This window comes from Hippopotamus amphibius, chromosome X, assembly GCF_030028045.1.
Source record: "Hippopotamus amphibius kiboko isolate mHipAmp2 chromosome X, mHipAmp2.hap2, whole genome shotgun sequence".
NCBI classification, from domain to species: Eukaryota; Metazoa; Chordata; class Mammalia; order Artiodactyla; family Hippopotamidae; genus Hippopotamus; species Hippopotamus amphibius.
In genome coordinates this window covers 123,048,438-123,066,558 of record NC_080203.1, presented here as the reverse complement: position 1 = coordinate 123,066,558, position 18,121 = coordinate 123,048,438, and the positions used below count along the sequence as shown (strand labels likewise).

General features: G+C 40.9%; 1 protein-coding gene across 4 annotated transcripts in view; it reads right to left on the bottom strand.

Moving 5' to 3' along the window:
- CTPS2 (CTP synthase 2) overlaps positions 1 to 18,121 on the bottom strand; it is a 121,137-nt gene that overhangs the window by 13,264 nt on the left and 89,752 nt on the right. For all 4 annotated transcript variants that reach the window (XM_057718982.1, XM_057718981.1, XM_057718984.1 and 1 more), the window contains exons 15-17: positions 14,986 to 15,041; positions 10,351 to 10,447; positions 6,222 to 6,366 (exon numbers count right to left, since the gene is read on the bottom strand). In XM_057718982.1, coding sequence (XP_057574965.1) covers positions 6,222 to 6,366; positions 10,351 to 10,447; positions 14,986 to 15,041 — 298 coding nt within the window. The remainder of the gene's footprint in view (positions 1 to 6,221; positions 6,367 to 10,350; positions 10,448 to 14,985; positions 15,042 to 18,121) is intronic.

Below are 18,121 nucleotides of genomic sequence, written 5' to 3'. Positions count from 1 at the left end.
CAATTGATGAATCTAGGTGAAAGGTATACAAATATTCACTGTACTAGTCTTTCATCTTTCCTGTAGGCTTGGAAGTTTTCAAAATAAAAGAATTGGGAAACACACACACACACACACTCATTATTATGATTACAACCATGAAAGGAGTCATGTATGGATATAGACTTAAGACGGGAAGGAAAGACTCAAAAGCAAGCACAGTGACTATGTTAGGTTTATGGATCCTTGTTCCTATTTTCCAAATTTTCTGTGATGCCTCAGAGCTAAAGGTCCACAGAAAACAAAACCTTCCTAGGCTAGAGGGCAGCATGTTACTTAGAAGGAAAAGCCCAGTAGTCACAGAAGAGAAACCTGAGACAATAGGGAAGGAAATGGGCGCCTTCTCTCCCTGACTGCTGCCGAAATGCAGAGAAAAGCGAAGAGGGAAGCCTGAGCCTGGCAGGAGGGAGGGGACTCAGATCCCAGAAGCACACCAGGGAGCAGGAAATGGACTAGGCACTGACTCCGGCTCTGTACTTCCTTTAAGGACCCTCCGATTATAAAGTAGTCTCAGCTTTTGAGTTTGGTCTGAAACAGTCAAGCTAATACAGTGCATCGTGGAGTTAACTTCCTTCCTCTTTCTGTACAGGCCTGCCTCCTGTCTCGCCACAAAAAGATGATTTCTCTGCATAATAGATAGTATATGTTGGGTGGAGACATGGAATCTAAGATCCTAAAATCTAGAATAAAATGCTACTCATGTCTTAAGATTCTGGTTTTATACGTAAACATGTTCCCCCAAAGAGGTGCACATCTGTGAACTGTTGACTGAACTCCATCTCAGTTCTTGCTTTCAGACAAAGAACAAGCACTATCTAAGCCTGAGAGTTTTACTCTGATCTGACAGAGGGGCAGGATAAATGCTGGAATCATAAAAACTGGAAGTTGTTCCTAACCTCAGTGTGGAGTGATTGTACCTCAGGGCCTTGCAGGGCAGCCCCAGAGACACGCGGGCTGAAAAACAATCTAGGAACTTTAGACTCGCATCCCTCTTCTCTTTCCAGTTGCTTAAAAATGGAATTCTGAAACAACAAGGTCCTACTGTAGAGCACAGGAAACTATAGTCAACATCCTGTGATAAACCATAATGGAAAAGAATATATATATAAAACTGAATCACTGCTGTGCACCAGAAACTAATACAACATTATAAATCAACTATACATCAATTTTAAAAAAAAATGGAATTCTGGACAGAGATCATGTGCTTTGTTTCTAGATACTGAAGAACTCACAATTCTAAAAACCTTTGGATATTCTATTTAGTATAAATCCCCTATAATTTTTTTTAAAATAAATTTATTTATTTATTTATTTATTTTATTGGCTGTGTTGGGTCTTTTTTGCTGTGCGCGGGCTTTCTTTAGTTGCGGTGAGCAGGGGCTACTCTTCATTGTGGTGCGTGGGCTCCTCATTGCCGTGCCTTCTCTTGTTGCGGAGCACGGGCTCTAGGCACGTGGGCTTCAGTAGTTGCAGCACATGGGCTCAACAGTTGTGGCTCATGGGCTCTAAAGCGCAGGCTCAATAGTTGTGGCACACGGGCTTAGTTGCTCCGCGGCACATGGGATCTTCCTGGGGCAGGGATCGAACTCGTGTCCCCTTCATTGGCAGGTGGATTCTCAACCACTGCGCCACCTAGGAAGCCCTCCCCTATAATTTTTTATTACAATTACACGAAGCAGTGTCATTCCATTATTACATCATACACCAGCAAAGCCATGCAAATTTCTGGATAACGTTTAAACATGGGACAAATTATATTCAGATACCAGGGGAGAGATATCAGCAATTACAATGATTTATTTAATGGGTCATAATTTCCCATTAGATTTCTTTACTCTAAAATGGTTTATTAGACTTGTGCAAAAGACAACACAGCAGGCCTTAGGCTGCTATCTTTAGAAGGGCCTGCTTGCTTGGGAACTTGGCTTTCAGAACGTTTTCTCCATTACTAACTGATAAGGCCATTTCATTGGGCCTAGGCTGTATGTACAAGCAATGTGATTTGTGGTGAATGTTTGCTTTCCTTCTGGGAGCCTGGAATTTGGGTGGTTGCTAGGCAGGGAATGCCCATGTGACCAGCCTCCTATAGAAACCCTAAACTCTGAGCATCGAATGGGCCTCTCTGGGCATAAACATCACACACTGCATTTTTGCTGCTGGAGGGAGAGTGAACTCTGAGTGACCTCTCACGGGAGGCAGAGAGTATAGGAAGCCTGCAGATAGATTTCTCCAGACTCTACTTATATCTCTTTCCCTTACTGAGCCAGTTGTGTATGCTTACTCTGTCACTGAAATGAATTTTAGCCATGAGTACAACTATATTCTGACTCCTTCTAGTCAATCATCGAATGTGTGGGTGGTCCTGGGGGAGCTCCAAAACAAGACTTAGTTTGATTTTACAAGTACTTTTGAGTAGCTTATAAAAACCTAAAAAAATACTACCCTAAAACTATTACGCCTTGTGCACAGACCACCACAGGCTGTGGTGGACCTGGTCTTCATAACTGCTGCCATTCTATAGACACCAGAGCAGCTGAGAGTTCAGCTTGCCAGCTCTCAATCCCAAAATAATATTCTTACTGCAACTTCCCAGGCACTAAAAGATAAACGTTCTCCACAAAGCAGAAAGCAAAGGTTAGAGCCCAGGTGTATTTGCTCTAAGCCAAGATTTTTTACATTGTGGGTTTTAAAGACATCAGCTGCACATGTGCCATACATTTAAATAATATCAGCCAATTTCTGGGAAAGCAAGTCATTACTCTAGTGTTCATATTTATTGCCACATTTGATTAGGATTGATTACAGACGGTAATCTTGTTTGACAGAAACACAGTCCCAACTCAGCTCACATTAGAGCCTGGCCATCAAAGCAGTTATTTGCTTTTCAATGCTCACCGACACCATGGAGCCAGGCAGAGAGGAGCTGAAGTACAAGGTTCCTCTGGAATCCTAGTGTCTGCCACTGGATGAAGTCATGGGCACCATTCTTAGTTGGAAAACCCCCTGCAAAGTGTCAAGACTATACTAGACTACATCCTCCCCTGCTACCTACATTTAGTACTGTAATGGGTAGTAAACAACCACTGCAGACTAGGGAGCCAGGGAGACAAAGATAAATAAGATGCTGGCTGCTCTTAAGGACCGCACCAGTTGGTGGCTGATACATAGGAATTCTCTGACCACCACGGAAGCCTGCGAGTCAGCTGATTCCAATCCCAGCATCAGAGTCTTGTTAAGAGATCTCTCCTTTCTCTCTGAGATATACTGTGTCTTGCTCAGGAATTGCTAACAAGCAGTCACTTTTCTCAGAAACTACTGGTGAGCTTTACCCAGAGACCACCAGCCCCCAGGCAAGAACTGGCAGGCCAGCCAGCACACAGGTGGGTGGGCCACACAAACCAGGCACCATTTGTATATTAGTTGATGCTTGCAAACAACCAGATAGTTATGCATGAACAATTATGCGTGAGTTATTTCTCCCAGCCATCTAACTTGTTCCACTGTCATCCTCCTTTCACGTGTGAGCACCTGAAATAATGGAGACAATAAAGTGGCTGGGAAGGATCAGAGTATACACCCAACATGGACCACACTGGAATGTCCAATCTGCTGTGTAAGCCATGCAGCCTCACAGCACAGGAAGCTCATCTTCATAAGCAATCTCATGCAGAACCAGGCCACGTGAGCCAGGAAAAGTGGAGCTCAAGCTCCACTGAAATAGGGAAGCTTAAGAAGGCAAGAGCCTGGAACCCCTCCCACCCCAGCCTGAATTCCAGTCCCAAAGGGCAAGGTGTGAAAACCACTGCACTGGTTCAAGAGTACAGGGAGTGATCATTAATTCATTAAGAGGTCCAACATACAAAATATGTAAAGCTGTTCCCATCTGGATACACAGTTAAAGGAAACCTTAGAGAGCTGTGAGTTTCTCCTAGCAGGTAATATCGCAAACAAGCAGGCTTGTGTAACAAAGCACACATAGGCAGCGATCCTGGCAGTCCTCAAACTTGACTTTAAAAATCATTGTACAGGTCCTCCAGAAGAAGAGCAAAACAGTTTTTAAAATGTTAAATAAAAATGAGAGTAGGATAGATAAGGGCTTGATTTACAATAATGCTATGATAACGAAAAGGGTGGTAAAGATTCAGAAAAAAGGAGATGAAAGCACCAATGGAACAAAACAGAAACCCTTGAAACAAATCTAAATTACTTAATTGGCTGACGGGGGGCGGGGGGGGGGGGGTCAAGGGGAGGCAGATCCCTACCTCACACACTATGCCAAAAATAAAGTCCATATAAATTACAGATTGAAACTATAAAGTTGAAACCATACCAGTCTCCCAAGGCAATAGAAACAAAAACAAAAATAAACAAATGGGACCTAATCAAACTTACAAGCTTTTGCACAGCAAAGGAAACCATAAAAAAACAAAAAGACAACCTATGGAATGGGAGACAATATTTACAAATGATGCAACAGACAAGGGCTTAATCCCCAAAGTATACAAATAGCTCATGCAACTCAACAATAAAAAAACAAAAAACCCAATCAAAAAGTGGGCAGAAGACCTAAGTAGACATTTCTCCAAATGACATACAGATGGCCAACAGGCACATGAAAAGATGCTCAACATCACTAATTATTAGACAAATGCAAATTGAAACTACAATGAGGTACCACCTCACACTGGTCAGAATGGTCATCATTAAAAAATCTACAAATAACAAATGCTGAAGAAGGTGTGGAGAAAAGGGAATCCTCCTACACTGTTGGTAGGAATGTAAATTGGTGCTGCCACTATGGAAAACAGTATAGAGGTTCTCCAGAAAACGAAAAATAGAGCTACTATATGATCCAGCAATCCCACTCCTGGGCATATACCTGGACAAAACTACAATTCAAAAAGATACCTGCACCCCTATGTTCATAGCAGCACTATTCACAACAGCCAAGACACGGAAACAACCTAAATGTCCATCAACAGATAAATGGATAAAGAAGATGTGGTATGTATATAAGTGATGGAATATTACTCGGCCATAAAAAGGAACAAAATAATGCCTTTTGCAGCAACATAGAGGCAACTAGAGATTACCATACTAAGTGAAGTAAATAAGAAAGAGAAAGACAAATACCATATGATATCACTTATATGTGGAATCTAAAATATGGCACAAATGAACCTATCTACGAAACAGAAACAGACTCACAGACGTAGAGAACAGACTTGTGGTTACCAGAGGGGATGGGGGGATGGGGGGGTGGGGGAGGGATGGATTGGGAGTTTGGGGTTGGTAGATGCAAACTATTAGATAGAGAATGTATAAACAACAAGGTCCTACTGTATAGCACAGGGAACTATATTCAATACCCTGAATAAACCATAATGGAAAAGAATATGAAAAAGAATGTAACTGAGTCACTAAGCTATACAGCAGAAATTAGCACAACATTGTAAATCAACTTATACTTCAATTTTAAAATCTTTTTAAAAGAGAAACCATAAAAGTGCTAGTAGAAAACAAATGGGTAATTATTTATATAATAATCTTTTGATAGGGAAAGACTTTAGGCAGGATACTAAAGACAATCCACAAAAGTAGAAGATTTGACCACATAAATTAAAAAATACATAAATAAGGACTACATAAAGTATTTAAAACTTTAGGGAAAATAAAAACTAAGAAAAAACTAACAAAAACTAATGAAAGCCATTAACAACTTAGAAAAAAAACAAAATCACTGAAAAAGTATGTGTAACCTAACAAAGGATTAATGTCCTTTATATATAAAGAGCTTACCAATCATTAAGAAAAAGGATAACAGCAAAAGGAAAAATAGGGCAAAGGATATGAACAGGCTAGTCATATAAACATATAAAATATTCATATATATTTATTAATCAAAAAGTCAATAAAAGAAAATCCCTTTTTTAGCCTACCAAAATGACAAAAATCCCTAAAACAATACTTAGCATCAGCATCATTTGGAAAGCTGACACATTACCCTTGTAGATGTGATTAAATCATTTTCATTAAGAGAAAAAAGTATGCTTATTAAGAGGGGGAAAAATGACTCTCCACTTTTTAAAAAAATCCTACAATGATATTAAATTTTATGAGAAATCTAAGATGTTGATAACTGCATCTCAAGTCATTGCTAAGAACAGTAAGCTGGTTACCTGGAAGACAGTTTGCATCCCTGTAGGAGGTAGGCATTCAGATTTCCAGTTGCCGCAAGTAACAGCCCCAGGTATGGAGGGGAAGGCTTCATTGGCCTAGAAGAAAACTCAGGATGGAACTGGACACCAACAAAATAGGGGTGATCTGAAATGAGAAAAATCATAATGCAGTTGAAGTACATAAATATGAGAACAGCTTTAAAGGTCTTCTTATCTTTAAATAAGAAAACTAATTAAATGGTAAGATGATTATTTAACTTGTTACCATCATAGCCAGTTATTTTCTGATTCAACTTGGTAGTAGAAGGTCAAATTGCAAAGCACATCTCACTAATAAGAGATCCAGCATTTTATTTGTGGAAGGTGCTAGAGCGAGCAAAGTTAAGCAAAAGTTTCTGAATGGGAAGATGATCTGCTTTCCCAAAATCTGCCTGCTATCTAGGCCCTTTATAGACTTACAATGGTTCCATTTCCATGGGTGGGGCCCAGGGCAGGCCACCCCAAAGTATGCCTCAATGGCATACTGATTATTTCGAATTAAAGTTACGTAAGACTGAACTGCTGCAAGAAGCACACTTTGACACACACCCCACCCAGTCTTCCTGAAAGCAGGAAATAAATCTCTCAAATGAAAGATGCACTTCCTACATCTGGAGGTAGAAGGACACCCTTATCACCAGAGATAGGGAATTTGGGCAGAGAAGTCTATATACACATCTTGTGAGTTCTTTAATTTACTACTCCAAGCCCAAATCCTGTTTAGATTTTTCACTAATTAAGCACCCAAGACCTAAGTGTCTTTGTCCTGTTAATTCTTCGTGTATTTGTTTCTTTGTCTAAAAAGTATAAAGGTCCCATTTCTATGAGACCTCCATCCACACAAGTTAAAATTTGTTTCTTTTTCTCCTGCTTATCTGTCTTGTGTCAATTTTATTGCTGGTCCAGGCACAAAAACTCAAGAGGTAGAGGGGGAAAGGGCCCCTTCCCCAACACCCTGGTATCCTCAAACTTCAGGCTAACTGTAAGTCACTCTTTCTCTTAGATGGCTTCAAGCCATTTCCAACAAGGTCTCCTTTCCCAAGGGACGGGTCCCCTGGGAATGCAGAAAGTATAACTGCTTTTCTAGTCACAGCTCTAGGTTGGATATTAGTCATGGATAACACCATGAAGCTGGACAGGCACTCATATTTCAGCCTATGCCAACTTAACTCTTGTGATGAAGAGACTCCGAGTGACAAAAGGATGGCCTTTCAACATGTTAATGGTGGTTATGGCTCAAGGTGGCGAGAGTTCAAGATATTTTTATTTTCTTCCTTATGCTTCTCCGTATCATGTGAACCTTTGCAATGAACACTTATTTCTTACATTATCAGAGGGTAAGTTAAGCTGTTTCATACTGAGGGTTATAAGAAGGCCCTATATGAGCAATTCAAGTTCTTCTAGATGTAATAGGAACAGAAAAGTAGCTTTTCTCAGGTATCCCATGTTTGGGAACCGTAAAAATTAATGGGCAACATTTCCAAATCTGGGTAGAAATTTTCTAGGATTACAAATTCCTCTCCCCAATCAGAATTCTGAAAAACTATGTTTATTCCCAGATTACAAAGCAACTCCTAATTAGAGATTGGGCAGCTCTCTAATCCCATGATTACTATAGTCAGAGCATGGTCAGTATGTCCTCCTTATTTTAAAAATCATTTTAATGGCCATATATACACATCAAGTTTAAGATGATAAAATACAAGTTTTATAGGAAGAAGTAAATATAACTTTAAATCTTTCAATGAGAGGCTTTATCAAATGATCTGAAAGTCTAGTATGGAATTCAAAATCACAAATCCCCATCATTTACTACTGGAGACCCCAAACTACTGCTCAGTAGTGAGGAAATGATGGTTGAACAGCAATTTCCACTCTCCTAAGTCATCATTTAAAGCTCTGCTATACAAAATGATAGCTCCTGGCCACAGGTGACCATTTAAATTCACTTAAATTAGCTGAGCACATTTCAAGTGCTAAATACCCACAAACAGCTAGAGGTTGCCATATTGAACAGGGCAGAATACTCCATTATTGCAGCAGGTTCTATTGGACAGCTCTGAATCCAGAAAAATCCAGTGTAGAAATCCTCTACATCACATCTACAAAGAAGCCTCCTTGAATTAGAGGGACATTCAGGTATGAAAGCTTGGTGACAGGAATGCCACCTTCTCCCAGGAAAGTGTCTCCTCCAGAAAAGGAGAGAAACCACCTGCCCTCAGAAAAGAAAGCAGTGCAGCTTTAAATTAAAGACGTGATGAATCTTGCAGTATAGCATCTAGGGATGTCTCTGAAAGAAACTGACAATAATTGTGTTTTTGTACCACTACAGACAGAAGCTGAGCAACGGGTTATGTCGTAGTCAGGGAAAGAATACTTGAAAGAACAGATCATTGCTCTGAATCACTTTACCCAAAAAATCCCCTATGCCAATATGAGGAAAGAGACTAAAAAGTTTTTTATTTTGATGATGTTCTATCAGTCAGATAAAGTATCTTTTAAATAATGCTCTTAATTGCTTTGAGACAAATTATGACATTATACTAATCTCAAGCTTTGTTGTTCCTTTCCGAACTCCTTCAGGAATACAGAGATTCATGGATATGGTAAAGGTAGCGAGGATCAAAGTCTTTGGGGAAATTTTCCTTCATAAAACAAATTCCCTTGCAGTCAGCTTTTTAAAAATTGCAAGGTTTTACAGCAGGTCTCATTTCCTTTCCAACCCACATGAAATTTGAAAGTGTCAAGGGGAAACTAAATCCTTGCAATGAAAGAAGCTTCTAAGTGTTTGCTGATAATAATGAGAGCCAGGAGAATTAAAGAGAGTAAGTACTTGAACAAAGTAAACAAATAGTAATTTGCTTCAGAAATTTCTCTGCCCTCTCACATGTCAGACTTAAGAGACTTCAACACCAAACAGTGATCCACACTATAAAAATTGTAAATGATGGGCATTTCCATCAGAAGGCCTACAGGAAATACATCCTCAAATTCTAATTTAAAACTTGAGGCATGGATTGATAATCTTAGGTGGAATGTCCAATGAAAACAAGAACAATAAAATCCCACAGAGGTGGTGGCAGAAGGAGGCTATGACCTGGTTTAGCTCCAGCCTCGCCAGTGACTAGCTAGATGGCTCTGGCAGTTGCTTAACCTCTTTGCACTCCAGTCTCCTTCTCCGTAAAGTGGGATTAACATCACTGGCCTTGTACGTTACATGAGGCATGCGGAGTCCCTAGCAAGGGGTCTGGTGAAAAGCATCTAGTGAGTGCATGCTCAATGTCTACTGCTTGCCTTCTTTCTGGGTCCAGGTAACATGCTACTGCGGTCAAAGAAGCTTTTCCCAAATTTAATTCTCCTCCCTGCTCAGGACTTCTGAAGTACCTGAACAGATTAGAGACAGAAAAGGAAAGGGACAGAGAAAACAAATTTGTAGAACAGTGGCATGAGCTAAGATGGAAAAAAGAAGTAGAAAAGTTAGAAGAATAAGCAGTCTGGGTTATCTGAAGCCTAAAGTATATAGACTGGAAAGGTAGGTTCTAGAAAATGATGCTACCATTTTTTAAAGTATCCTGTACACACTAAGCATTCAATAAATGAGGGTGGTTTATCCAAAAAATTATTGTCACATGCACTGTACAGTCACCAGTAGTGAGGAGGACACTGGGCCATTCTTCCTCAGAGGAGGGAGAAAGTAGAGTGCTACTCGACAGTGGGCTGCCCACCTTTCCCGGAACACCTAACCCAGAGGCTAGCAATAAGAGACACCTGAGGAAGGGGGCACGGATGCTACGGAAGCATACTACTGGTAGAACCGGTAGGCTCCGAACACTACATCATTTCACGGCAAGTTCACACTGATAGGCCCCAAAATGATTAGTATTATAAGCGATCTGCTTTTTGTCATGCACTTTATATTTAGTGCATATTACTTCTATTTAGTTGCATATTTATTTCAAAGGAGAGAGGGAAAGAAAGAGAGCAAACAAAATGGGTCTCAAGTTATATCGTCGTATGCTTACGGTCAACAAAGAGACATTAGCTCACCACAATCACTACAAAAACTTTCAAAAATGAAGAGCCCACTTACTTGCCAGTTCAATGATTTCCATCCTCTCCCCGTCAACATCCTGACCTACAAAACTTAAGTCATTCTGCTCAAGTTGGTTGATTAGCCTAGGATTCACCTGGAAAAACAAGAAATTAAGTGTCTTTGGACAGCAGAGCAATACAGACATATCAGCTCATGAAAATGTCCTCCACCAACTGGGTGGATTTTCCATTTCAGTGATGCTCTAGCTAGTAGTTAATTTCTATATTCAAACCTCAAAGCCTACTTTTAAACTCATGATGAACCTGAGAAATAGTCTAATCACAGCCCCTAAATCTGGGAGGCCCACCTTCTATTATCCAAAGAAGAGTTTCAAAAAGTAGTACTGTGAAACTACATCAAACTAAAAAGTTTCTGTACAGTGAAGGAAACCATTATCAAAACAAAAGGCAGGGAGTTCCCTGGCAGTCCAATGGTTAGGACTCCGTGCTTCAACTGCAGGGGGGCACAGGTTCGATCCCTGGGAGGGGAACTAAGACCCTCAAGCCACACAGCTCTGCGAAAAAAAAAAAAAAAAAGGCAAACTACTGAATGGGAGAAGATATTTGCAAATCATGTATCTGATAAGGGGTTAATATCCAAAATATATAAAGTCATACTGAAGTAAGTCAGACAGAGAAAGACAAATATATGATATCATTTATATGTGGAATCTAAAAAAAAAAAAAGAGTACAAATGAACTTATCTACAAAACAGAAATAGAATTACAGATGTAGAAAACAAACTCAGGGTGTAAGAGGGAAGAGGGATAAATTGGAGATTGGGATTGACATACACACACTACTATATATAAAACAGATAACTAATAAGGACCTAGTGTATAGCACAGGGAATTCTACTCAATACTCTATAATGGCCTATATGGGAAAAGAATCTCAAAAACACTGAATATATGTATAACTGATTCATTTTGCTGTACATCTGAAACTAACACAACATTGTAAATCAACTAAACTGCAATAAAAAATTTTTTTAAATAAATAAAATTTTAAAATCACTTATAATTTAAAAAAATGGGCAGAGCATCTGAATAGACATTTTTGCAAAGACGACATACAGATGACCAAAAGGTGCATGAAAAGATGTTCACCATCACTAATTATCAGGAAAATGTAAATCAAAACCACAATGAGCTATCACCTCACACCTGTTAGAAAGGCTATCATCAAAAAGACAAGGAATAACAAATGTGGGAAAGGATGTGGAGAAAAGTCTCACAATGCTGGTGGGACTGTAAATTGGTGCAGCCACTATGGAAAATGGTATGGAGACTCCTCAAAAAATAAAGACTAGAACTACCATATGACCTAGCTATTCCACTTCTGAGTACTTACCCAAAGAACATGAAAACACTAATTCAAAAAAATATGCACACTATGTTCACTGAAGCATTATTTACAATAGTCAAGATGTGCAAACAATATGTGTCCACTGATGGATAAAGAAAATATGATATATATACGCACACATGCGTGCACACACACACATATTTATAATTCTAGTCAGCCATAAAAAAGCAACTAAATCATGCCATTTGCAACAGTATGGATGGACCTTGAGGCTATTATGCTAAGTGAAATAAACCAAAGAAAGGCAAATATGATTTCACTCATATGTTGAATCTAAAACTAAACAAAACCAATGAACAAACAAACAAAAAAACTCGCAGATAGAACAGATTAGTGGTGACTAGCCCAGAAGGGGGTTGGGGGTGGGCAAAATGGGTGAAGGGGGTCAAGTGCATGATAACGGATGGTAACTAGACTTGTGGTGGTGATCACGGTGATCACTCTGTAGCGTATACAAATGTTGAACTAAAATGCTGCACACCTGAAACTTGTATGATAAAAAGAAAGTAGGACTGTGACATAGATATTCTTTCTTGAAAGCTTGAGACTAGCTATTTATAGCTATCCCCCTATTTGCGTCCTCCCTTGAGTTATGTGTAATTAACTAGCTCTCCCCAAATCACAAATCCGCTTGAGGATTGAAATTATCTTATTTCCCTTGTGACTAAACCAAAGCTTTCTTTATATATAGTTACATAAATGCTCTAAAGAGAAGCTTGGAACAACTTTTCTACTAAAACGCTGGTTCTAGATGACAACTTGATGACCTGGCACACGGCCCCTTCCCTCCCTTATCTCATCAGTGGCCCTTTCTCAAACTTTTCAGCCTCTCCTTCACAGAAAGCACTTCCTCATCTAAAATCAAAGTGGGGTCCCACCTGTCCTTCTCAATCTTAACCCCATGTGCTTTTATTTTATTTTTAATATTAGGCTAGTTCTCATAATTTGTAATATTTTTTCTTTTAACAGCTCTATTGAGATATAATTCACATACCATACAATTCACCCACTAAAAGTATACAACTCAATAGTTTTTAGTATATTCAAAGAGGATTTCAACCATCACCATAATCAATCCAAAAATATACCCTATACCCTCTAACGATCATCCCCCGATTCCATCATCACTGCACACAAACACCCCTCTCCCACCCCCCAACTCTAGGCAACCATCAATCTCTATTCAATTTCCTTAGATTTGCCTATTCTGGGTATTTCATGTTAATGGACTCATACGGTATGTGCTCTTTTGTGACTGGCTTCTTTCACTTCACATGTTTTCTAGGTTCATCTACGTTGTAGCATATATCAGTATTTCATTTTTTTTATTGTCAATTTTTATTGTCATTATATGGATATACCACATTGTATTTATCCATTCATCAGTTAATGGACACGGGTTGTTTCGACTTTTTTGGCTACTGTGAATAACGCTGCAGTGACCATTCGTATACAAGTTGTGTGTGGACGTATGTTTTAATTTCTCTTGGGTATATACCTAGGGATGGAATTACTGGGTCATATGGTAACTCTGTTTAACCTTTTGAGGAACTACCAGATGATTTTTCCAATGTGGCTGCACCATTTTACATTCCCACCAACAGTGTATGAGAGTTCTAATTACTCCATATCCTCATCAACACTTGCTATTTTCCATGTTTTGATTATAGTCATCCTAGTGGGTGTAAAATTGAATCTCTTTATGGTTTTGATTTGCATTTCCCTGATGTCAAATGATGTTGGATATCTTTTCATTTTCTTATTGGCCATTTGTATATCTTTTCTTGAGAAATGTCTCTTCAGATCTTTTGCCATTATTTGAGTTGTATGAATACTTTATGTATTATAGACACAGTACTTTGTCCAATATATGACTCAATCTGTAATTATTTTATCTGGTTTTTTTGTCCTCTCCAATTAGAATGGAAGCTCCCTAAGAGAAGGGAGACCATGTGTGTCTTTCCCCTTCCATCTCTAGTACACATGAGATACAAAATAAGTATGAAGGAACGAATGGCTACACGATCACGTGCATAGTAGTTCACAAGAACTTCTACGTTCTTCTAGCTACCACTTAGGCAAAGCAGCTCAATAAGTTTTGTCCCACCAGTTGGGCCAATTCCCAATGGAAATAAAACCAAAAATGGCCTACACTCAGCAAATTATGTTCCCTAATTGTAGTGACACTATTGGTAGCCTACCTGGCATTGACTCCCACCTGTCCTCCCTCAAAACAGAACCCTGGGCTTGTTCTGGTATCTACTCCCCCCACACATGGCCCATGGGACTCCATCTCCCCCACTCTAGAAGATGGTCCTAAGTGGTCTAGGCCAAACATGATAAACCCATCCCTCTTGGCAGATGAAGGATGCAAGAAACCAGGTTTAAGCCTGGTTCAACACTGCCCTGGCAATGGTTACTAGTTCACAAGTGGGCACGTAATCTAAATTGACCCAATCATGTCTAGCAGAGATGCACATTGCCTCACTTGCCACTGGCAGCCATCTTACAACTATGAGGGAGGCCAGTCCAAGGACAAAGCAGACACATAGAAAAGGGTAGGGCCAAGGGACTCCCAGAGACAGCAGGAGCCCTGACTGTACCATGGCTGAAGCCCACCAAGCCTCTGGACTACCTATTACCTGATGTAACAAATTTCCTTATTGTTTAGGCTGGTTTCTGTAAATAATTAGCAGGAATTTTGCTTCTTTACTTCATAATTGGTCATAATTGGTATATCAATTAATCCTGGTACAGACAATCTGCATTTTGGGGAACGTAGGCTTCTCATGCGGCAACCTCAACAATAACTCCTTAATCACGTGACACTAAGCTTCATGCTCAATGTAGCTTCCAAGAGGCTCCCAAATCAAGAGTCCATTGTGTGATATCCAGAGATGCATCCCTATCCCAAGAGGCATTTGCTTCAGAAAATGCAAGTACCCTTTTCCCAAAGCTGCCAAAATAAAGGGCAGGAGGTTAAGGATAAGGATGACCTTATGTTGGTCTAGGAGACAGCAATTAGGGTAACAGAGAGCAATGAAATGTGCCGTGTGCAAATACTTAAAGATTTTCCCTTTGGAAAGCCAAGACCAGAGTCTCCCCACCTCTACCCGGCTCTTCTGGGAAATCTGGCACTTCTCCCCTGAGCCCTATGGACACCAGTCCGGATAGCTTCTCCAGAGGCCCACTTGTAATCACTGGGGTTCCTCGCACCAAGCATCTATGGACATAGTCCACAGTAACTGAGTGTGACAGCCATACCTCATACCGATGTCTGTGTCTTTCTTCTATAAAAGGTACATCACCATAAAGTTTCCCTGTAAAGATATGAAAGTGAAATGAATATTGGAGTAATCAGCTCTGGAACCACATCCATGGCATCTGTGTGGGGGAAATCTCTTTGATCTCTCTATCCGTCTATCAGAGGCCTAAAAATGAACTAGACTCTAGATAGTAATCTCGATTTTCTTTTCTTATAGGACAGCGATAGCTGCTTTGAAACCCTGAAGAAATTCTCAAGTAAGCCATCAGCAGTGTAAAAGGGAAGCCCACCATGGACTCCAGCAGAGGCCCTCCTTTCACACGCCCACCTGCAGCACAGAGAGCCCCAGTGACATCTGCTCCACTGCACCTGCGCAGATTCATAACAGGTCTCATTTTACGAAAGAAGAAAATGAAACCAAGGGAAGGGAAACGAGACCAAAGGACTTGCCCAAAGCCCCACCTCACTGGCCGCACAGTTCTGTCTGGAGCCCAGGCCTCCTCACTCCCCGCACAACACCTTCTCCCCTACACCTGCTGCCTCTTGTTTTACACGGTACTGGCCACACTGGTTTACATCCCACCTTAAAAATATACCTATCCTTTGACTAAAATTTGACCTCTAAGGGACTTCCCTGGTGGTGTAGTGGTTAAGAATCCGCCTGCCAACGCAGGGGACATAGGTTCAATCCCTGGTCCGTGAAGATCCCACATGCTGCGGAGCAACTAAGCCCACGCGCCGCAACTACTGAAGCCCACGCAGCTAGAGCCCATGTTCTGCAACAAGAGAAGCCACCACAATGAGAAGCCCACACACCACAACGAAGAGTAGCCCCCGCTCTCTGCAAACTAGAGAAAGCCTGCTCACAGCAACAAAGACCCAACACAGCCATAAATAAATAAATTTACAAAAAAATTAAAAACTAAAATTTGACCTCTAAGAATTTACCCCAGAAAACAGAAACGAGGACAGAGATGTAACCACGAAGATATGACCTACTGCGTCATTAGCAGCAGACAATCGGAAACCAGCATCGCCTCAGGAACGGAGGGCTGCTGGCAGGAATGAGAGCACATCTCCACCCACAGTTCTCAGCCAGGGGTGTGTGGCAGAGAATCACACGCCAGGCTGCTCAGACAGGCCCGTGTCGCAGCAGGGGCCGAAGGCCAGGACAGCATCGCCGGCACAACCTATCTGGCGATGGACACGGGGGTCACTGCGACACCCAGCGACCCCAGTGTGAGGTGGACAGGGGTGGGGTCCATCACCAGACACCTCTCAAGAACAGGGCCCACCGGGCACGTGGAGAAGCAGGATGGCCAAGTGGGTCACAGCACTGGAGCAGCAGCAGGGGCTGACGACCATTCCCTCTGCACCAGCCCTCAGCACGCAGACCCCAGGCTCACGGCCAGGGGACCGGAAGACCCACCAACAGCGCTGGAACACACTGCGTAACCCCAGCAGTATCAGGAGCAGGGCTCGAGTCCACAGGCAGGGGATTAGCAGACTCTCCAAGATGTCATCAGGCTGTAGAACAGGATGTTTCAACCAAGAGACCGAATGTCTCACATCCCATTTGAGCTTTTGACTTGGATAAAGAAAACGCAAACTGGCTGTGTTCTCTATTACTCGCTGTGATCGATTATGGTGACTGAACTTCTACTTGCAATTCTGTGCATGTAGACTGAGCTCCCTGGTGACGATGTTAATGACAGTGAGTTTTTAAGGTACGTGCCTTAGAAGAAAAATGGACACAGTGGGGGCAGGGAATTCCTTTGAGGGAACTCCAACATGCCACTGCCAGGGGGTCATTCAAGACAGAGCCTTTGTACTCAAACTATCAGTTCATAAAAATGAAAGAAAAAATGGAAGATGAAAGCACAATGATGCCCAGTTGGAAAAAAAATAGAAACATTTATACCATGAAGTTACAAGAAAAAGCAGTTGAAGGATCTGGACCTAACTTTGAGAAGATTCTGATTCTCCTCTGACCTCTGAGTTTGTCATTGATACTTTCCTCCTAGAGTCCAAAATGTCTTCTCTGCTTCCTTCATTAGAACAGATGACTAAGTAAATCCAATAATAGAGCCTGCCAATACTAACAGAGACGGTGAGGAAAAAGGTAAAAACTTACAAATTAGAATGTAAGTAATTATATTGAGGAATTATATTAGAGTCATTGGGACTAGCAGGATATTGTGCGAACTTTTGAATTTGCGTGGCTTGTGCCTGCTACCCAACTTAAGGCAAACTTTGTGTTCCTATGAAATCCCAGAAGTGACAGGAAGAAGGGAGGTGTAGTGACTCTGGAGCCAGACTGCCTGGCTTTAAATTCCCCTATACCATGTAATGGATGTGTGGCTTGGGCAAATTACTTTACCTCTCTGCCTCAGCTTCTTCATCTGTAAAATGGGGGTGATGATAGTCTATTTCATAGCATTGTTGTAAGGACTGAATAAATCAAAACATGTGAAGCACTTAAAACAGTAAGTAAACCATGTGATTGTTATTGTTATCTCTAGACTATAAAATTCAAACAGAAAGAATGGAAGGTAGAACATAAATTCTACAAGATAACAGATAAGATAGGGACCCATCCCTTCAATTCTCGAGACCACTGTCTAGCACATAACCAGGTATTCGATACATATTTGTTTAATGAATGAAGCACATATTTGGGGGGGGGGGTTGGGGGGCATGTATGGTACGTGATGAAACATGTTTTCAGAACTTTGGAAATGCTGTTTTGTGCACTCAAAATCTTTCTTAATCACTGACAAAGTTATCAAGAATGAATTTATGAAATTAATCCATTGCCAAATCTATGAAAAAAGAAAAAAAATTAAAATTTCTGTTAAAACTATATGTTGGGAATCAGCTCAGAATGTTACCAGATGAAAACACCTTAAAATCAAAAACTAAGAACTCTCATTGCAGGGCTGCCCTGGCACTAGGGATTCTGATTTGGATGCTCTCAGGAGAATGCCCAGGCATGTGGGTTTTTACAAAGCACCGAGCGACTCCCTGTGCATTCCTGGTCAGGAACCACTGAGCCACAATGTCAGCAAACGTGCTGTAGAGGGGACAATCAATGACAAGCGAGATGCTGGAAGCTGCTGGATGCACACCGTATCC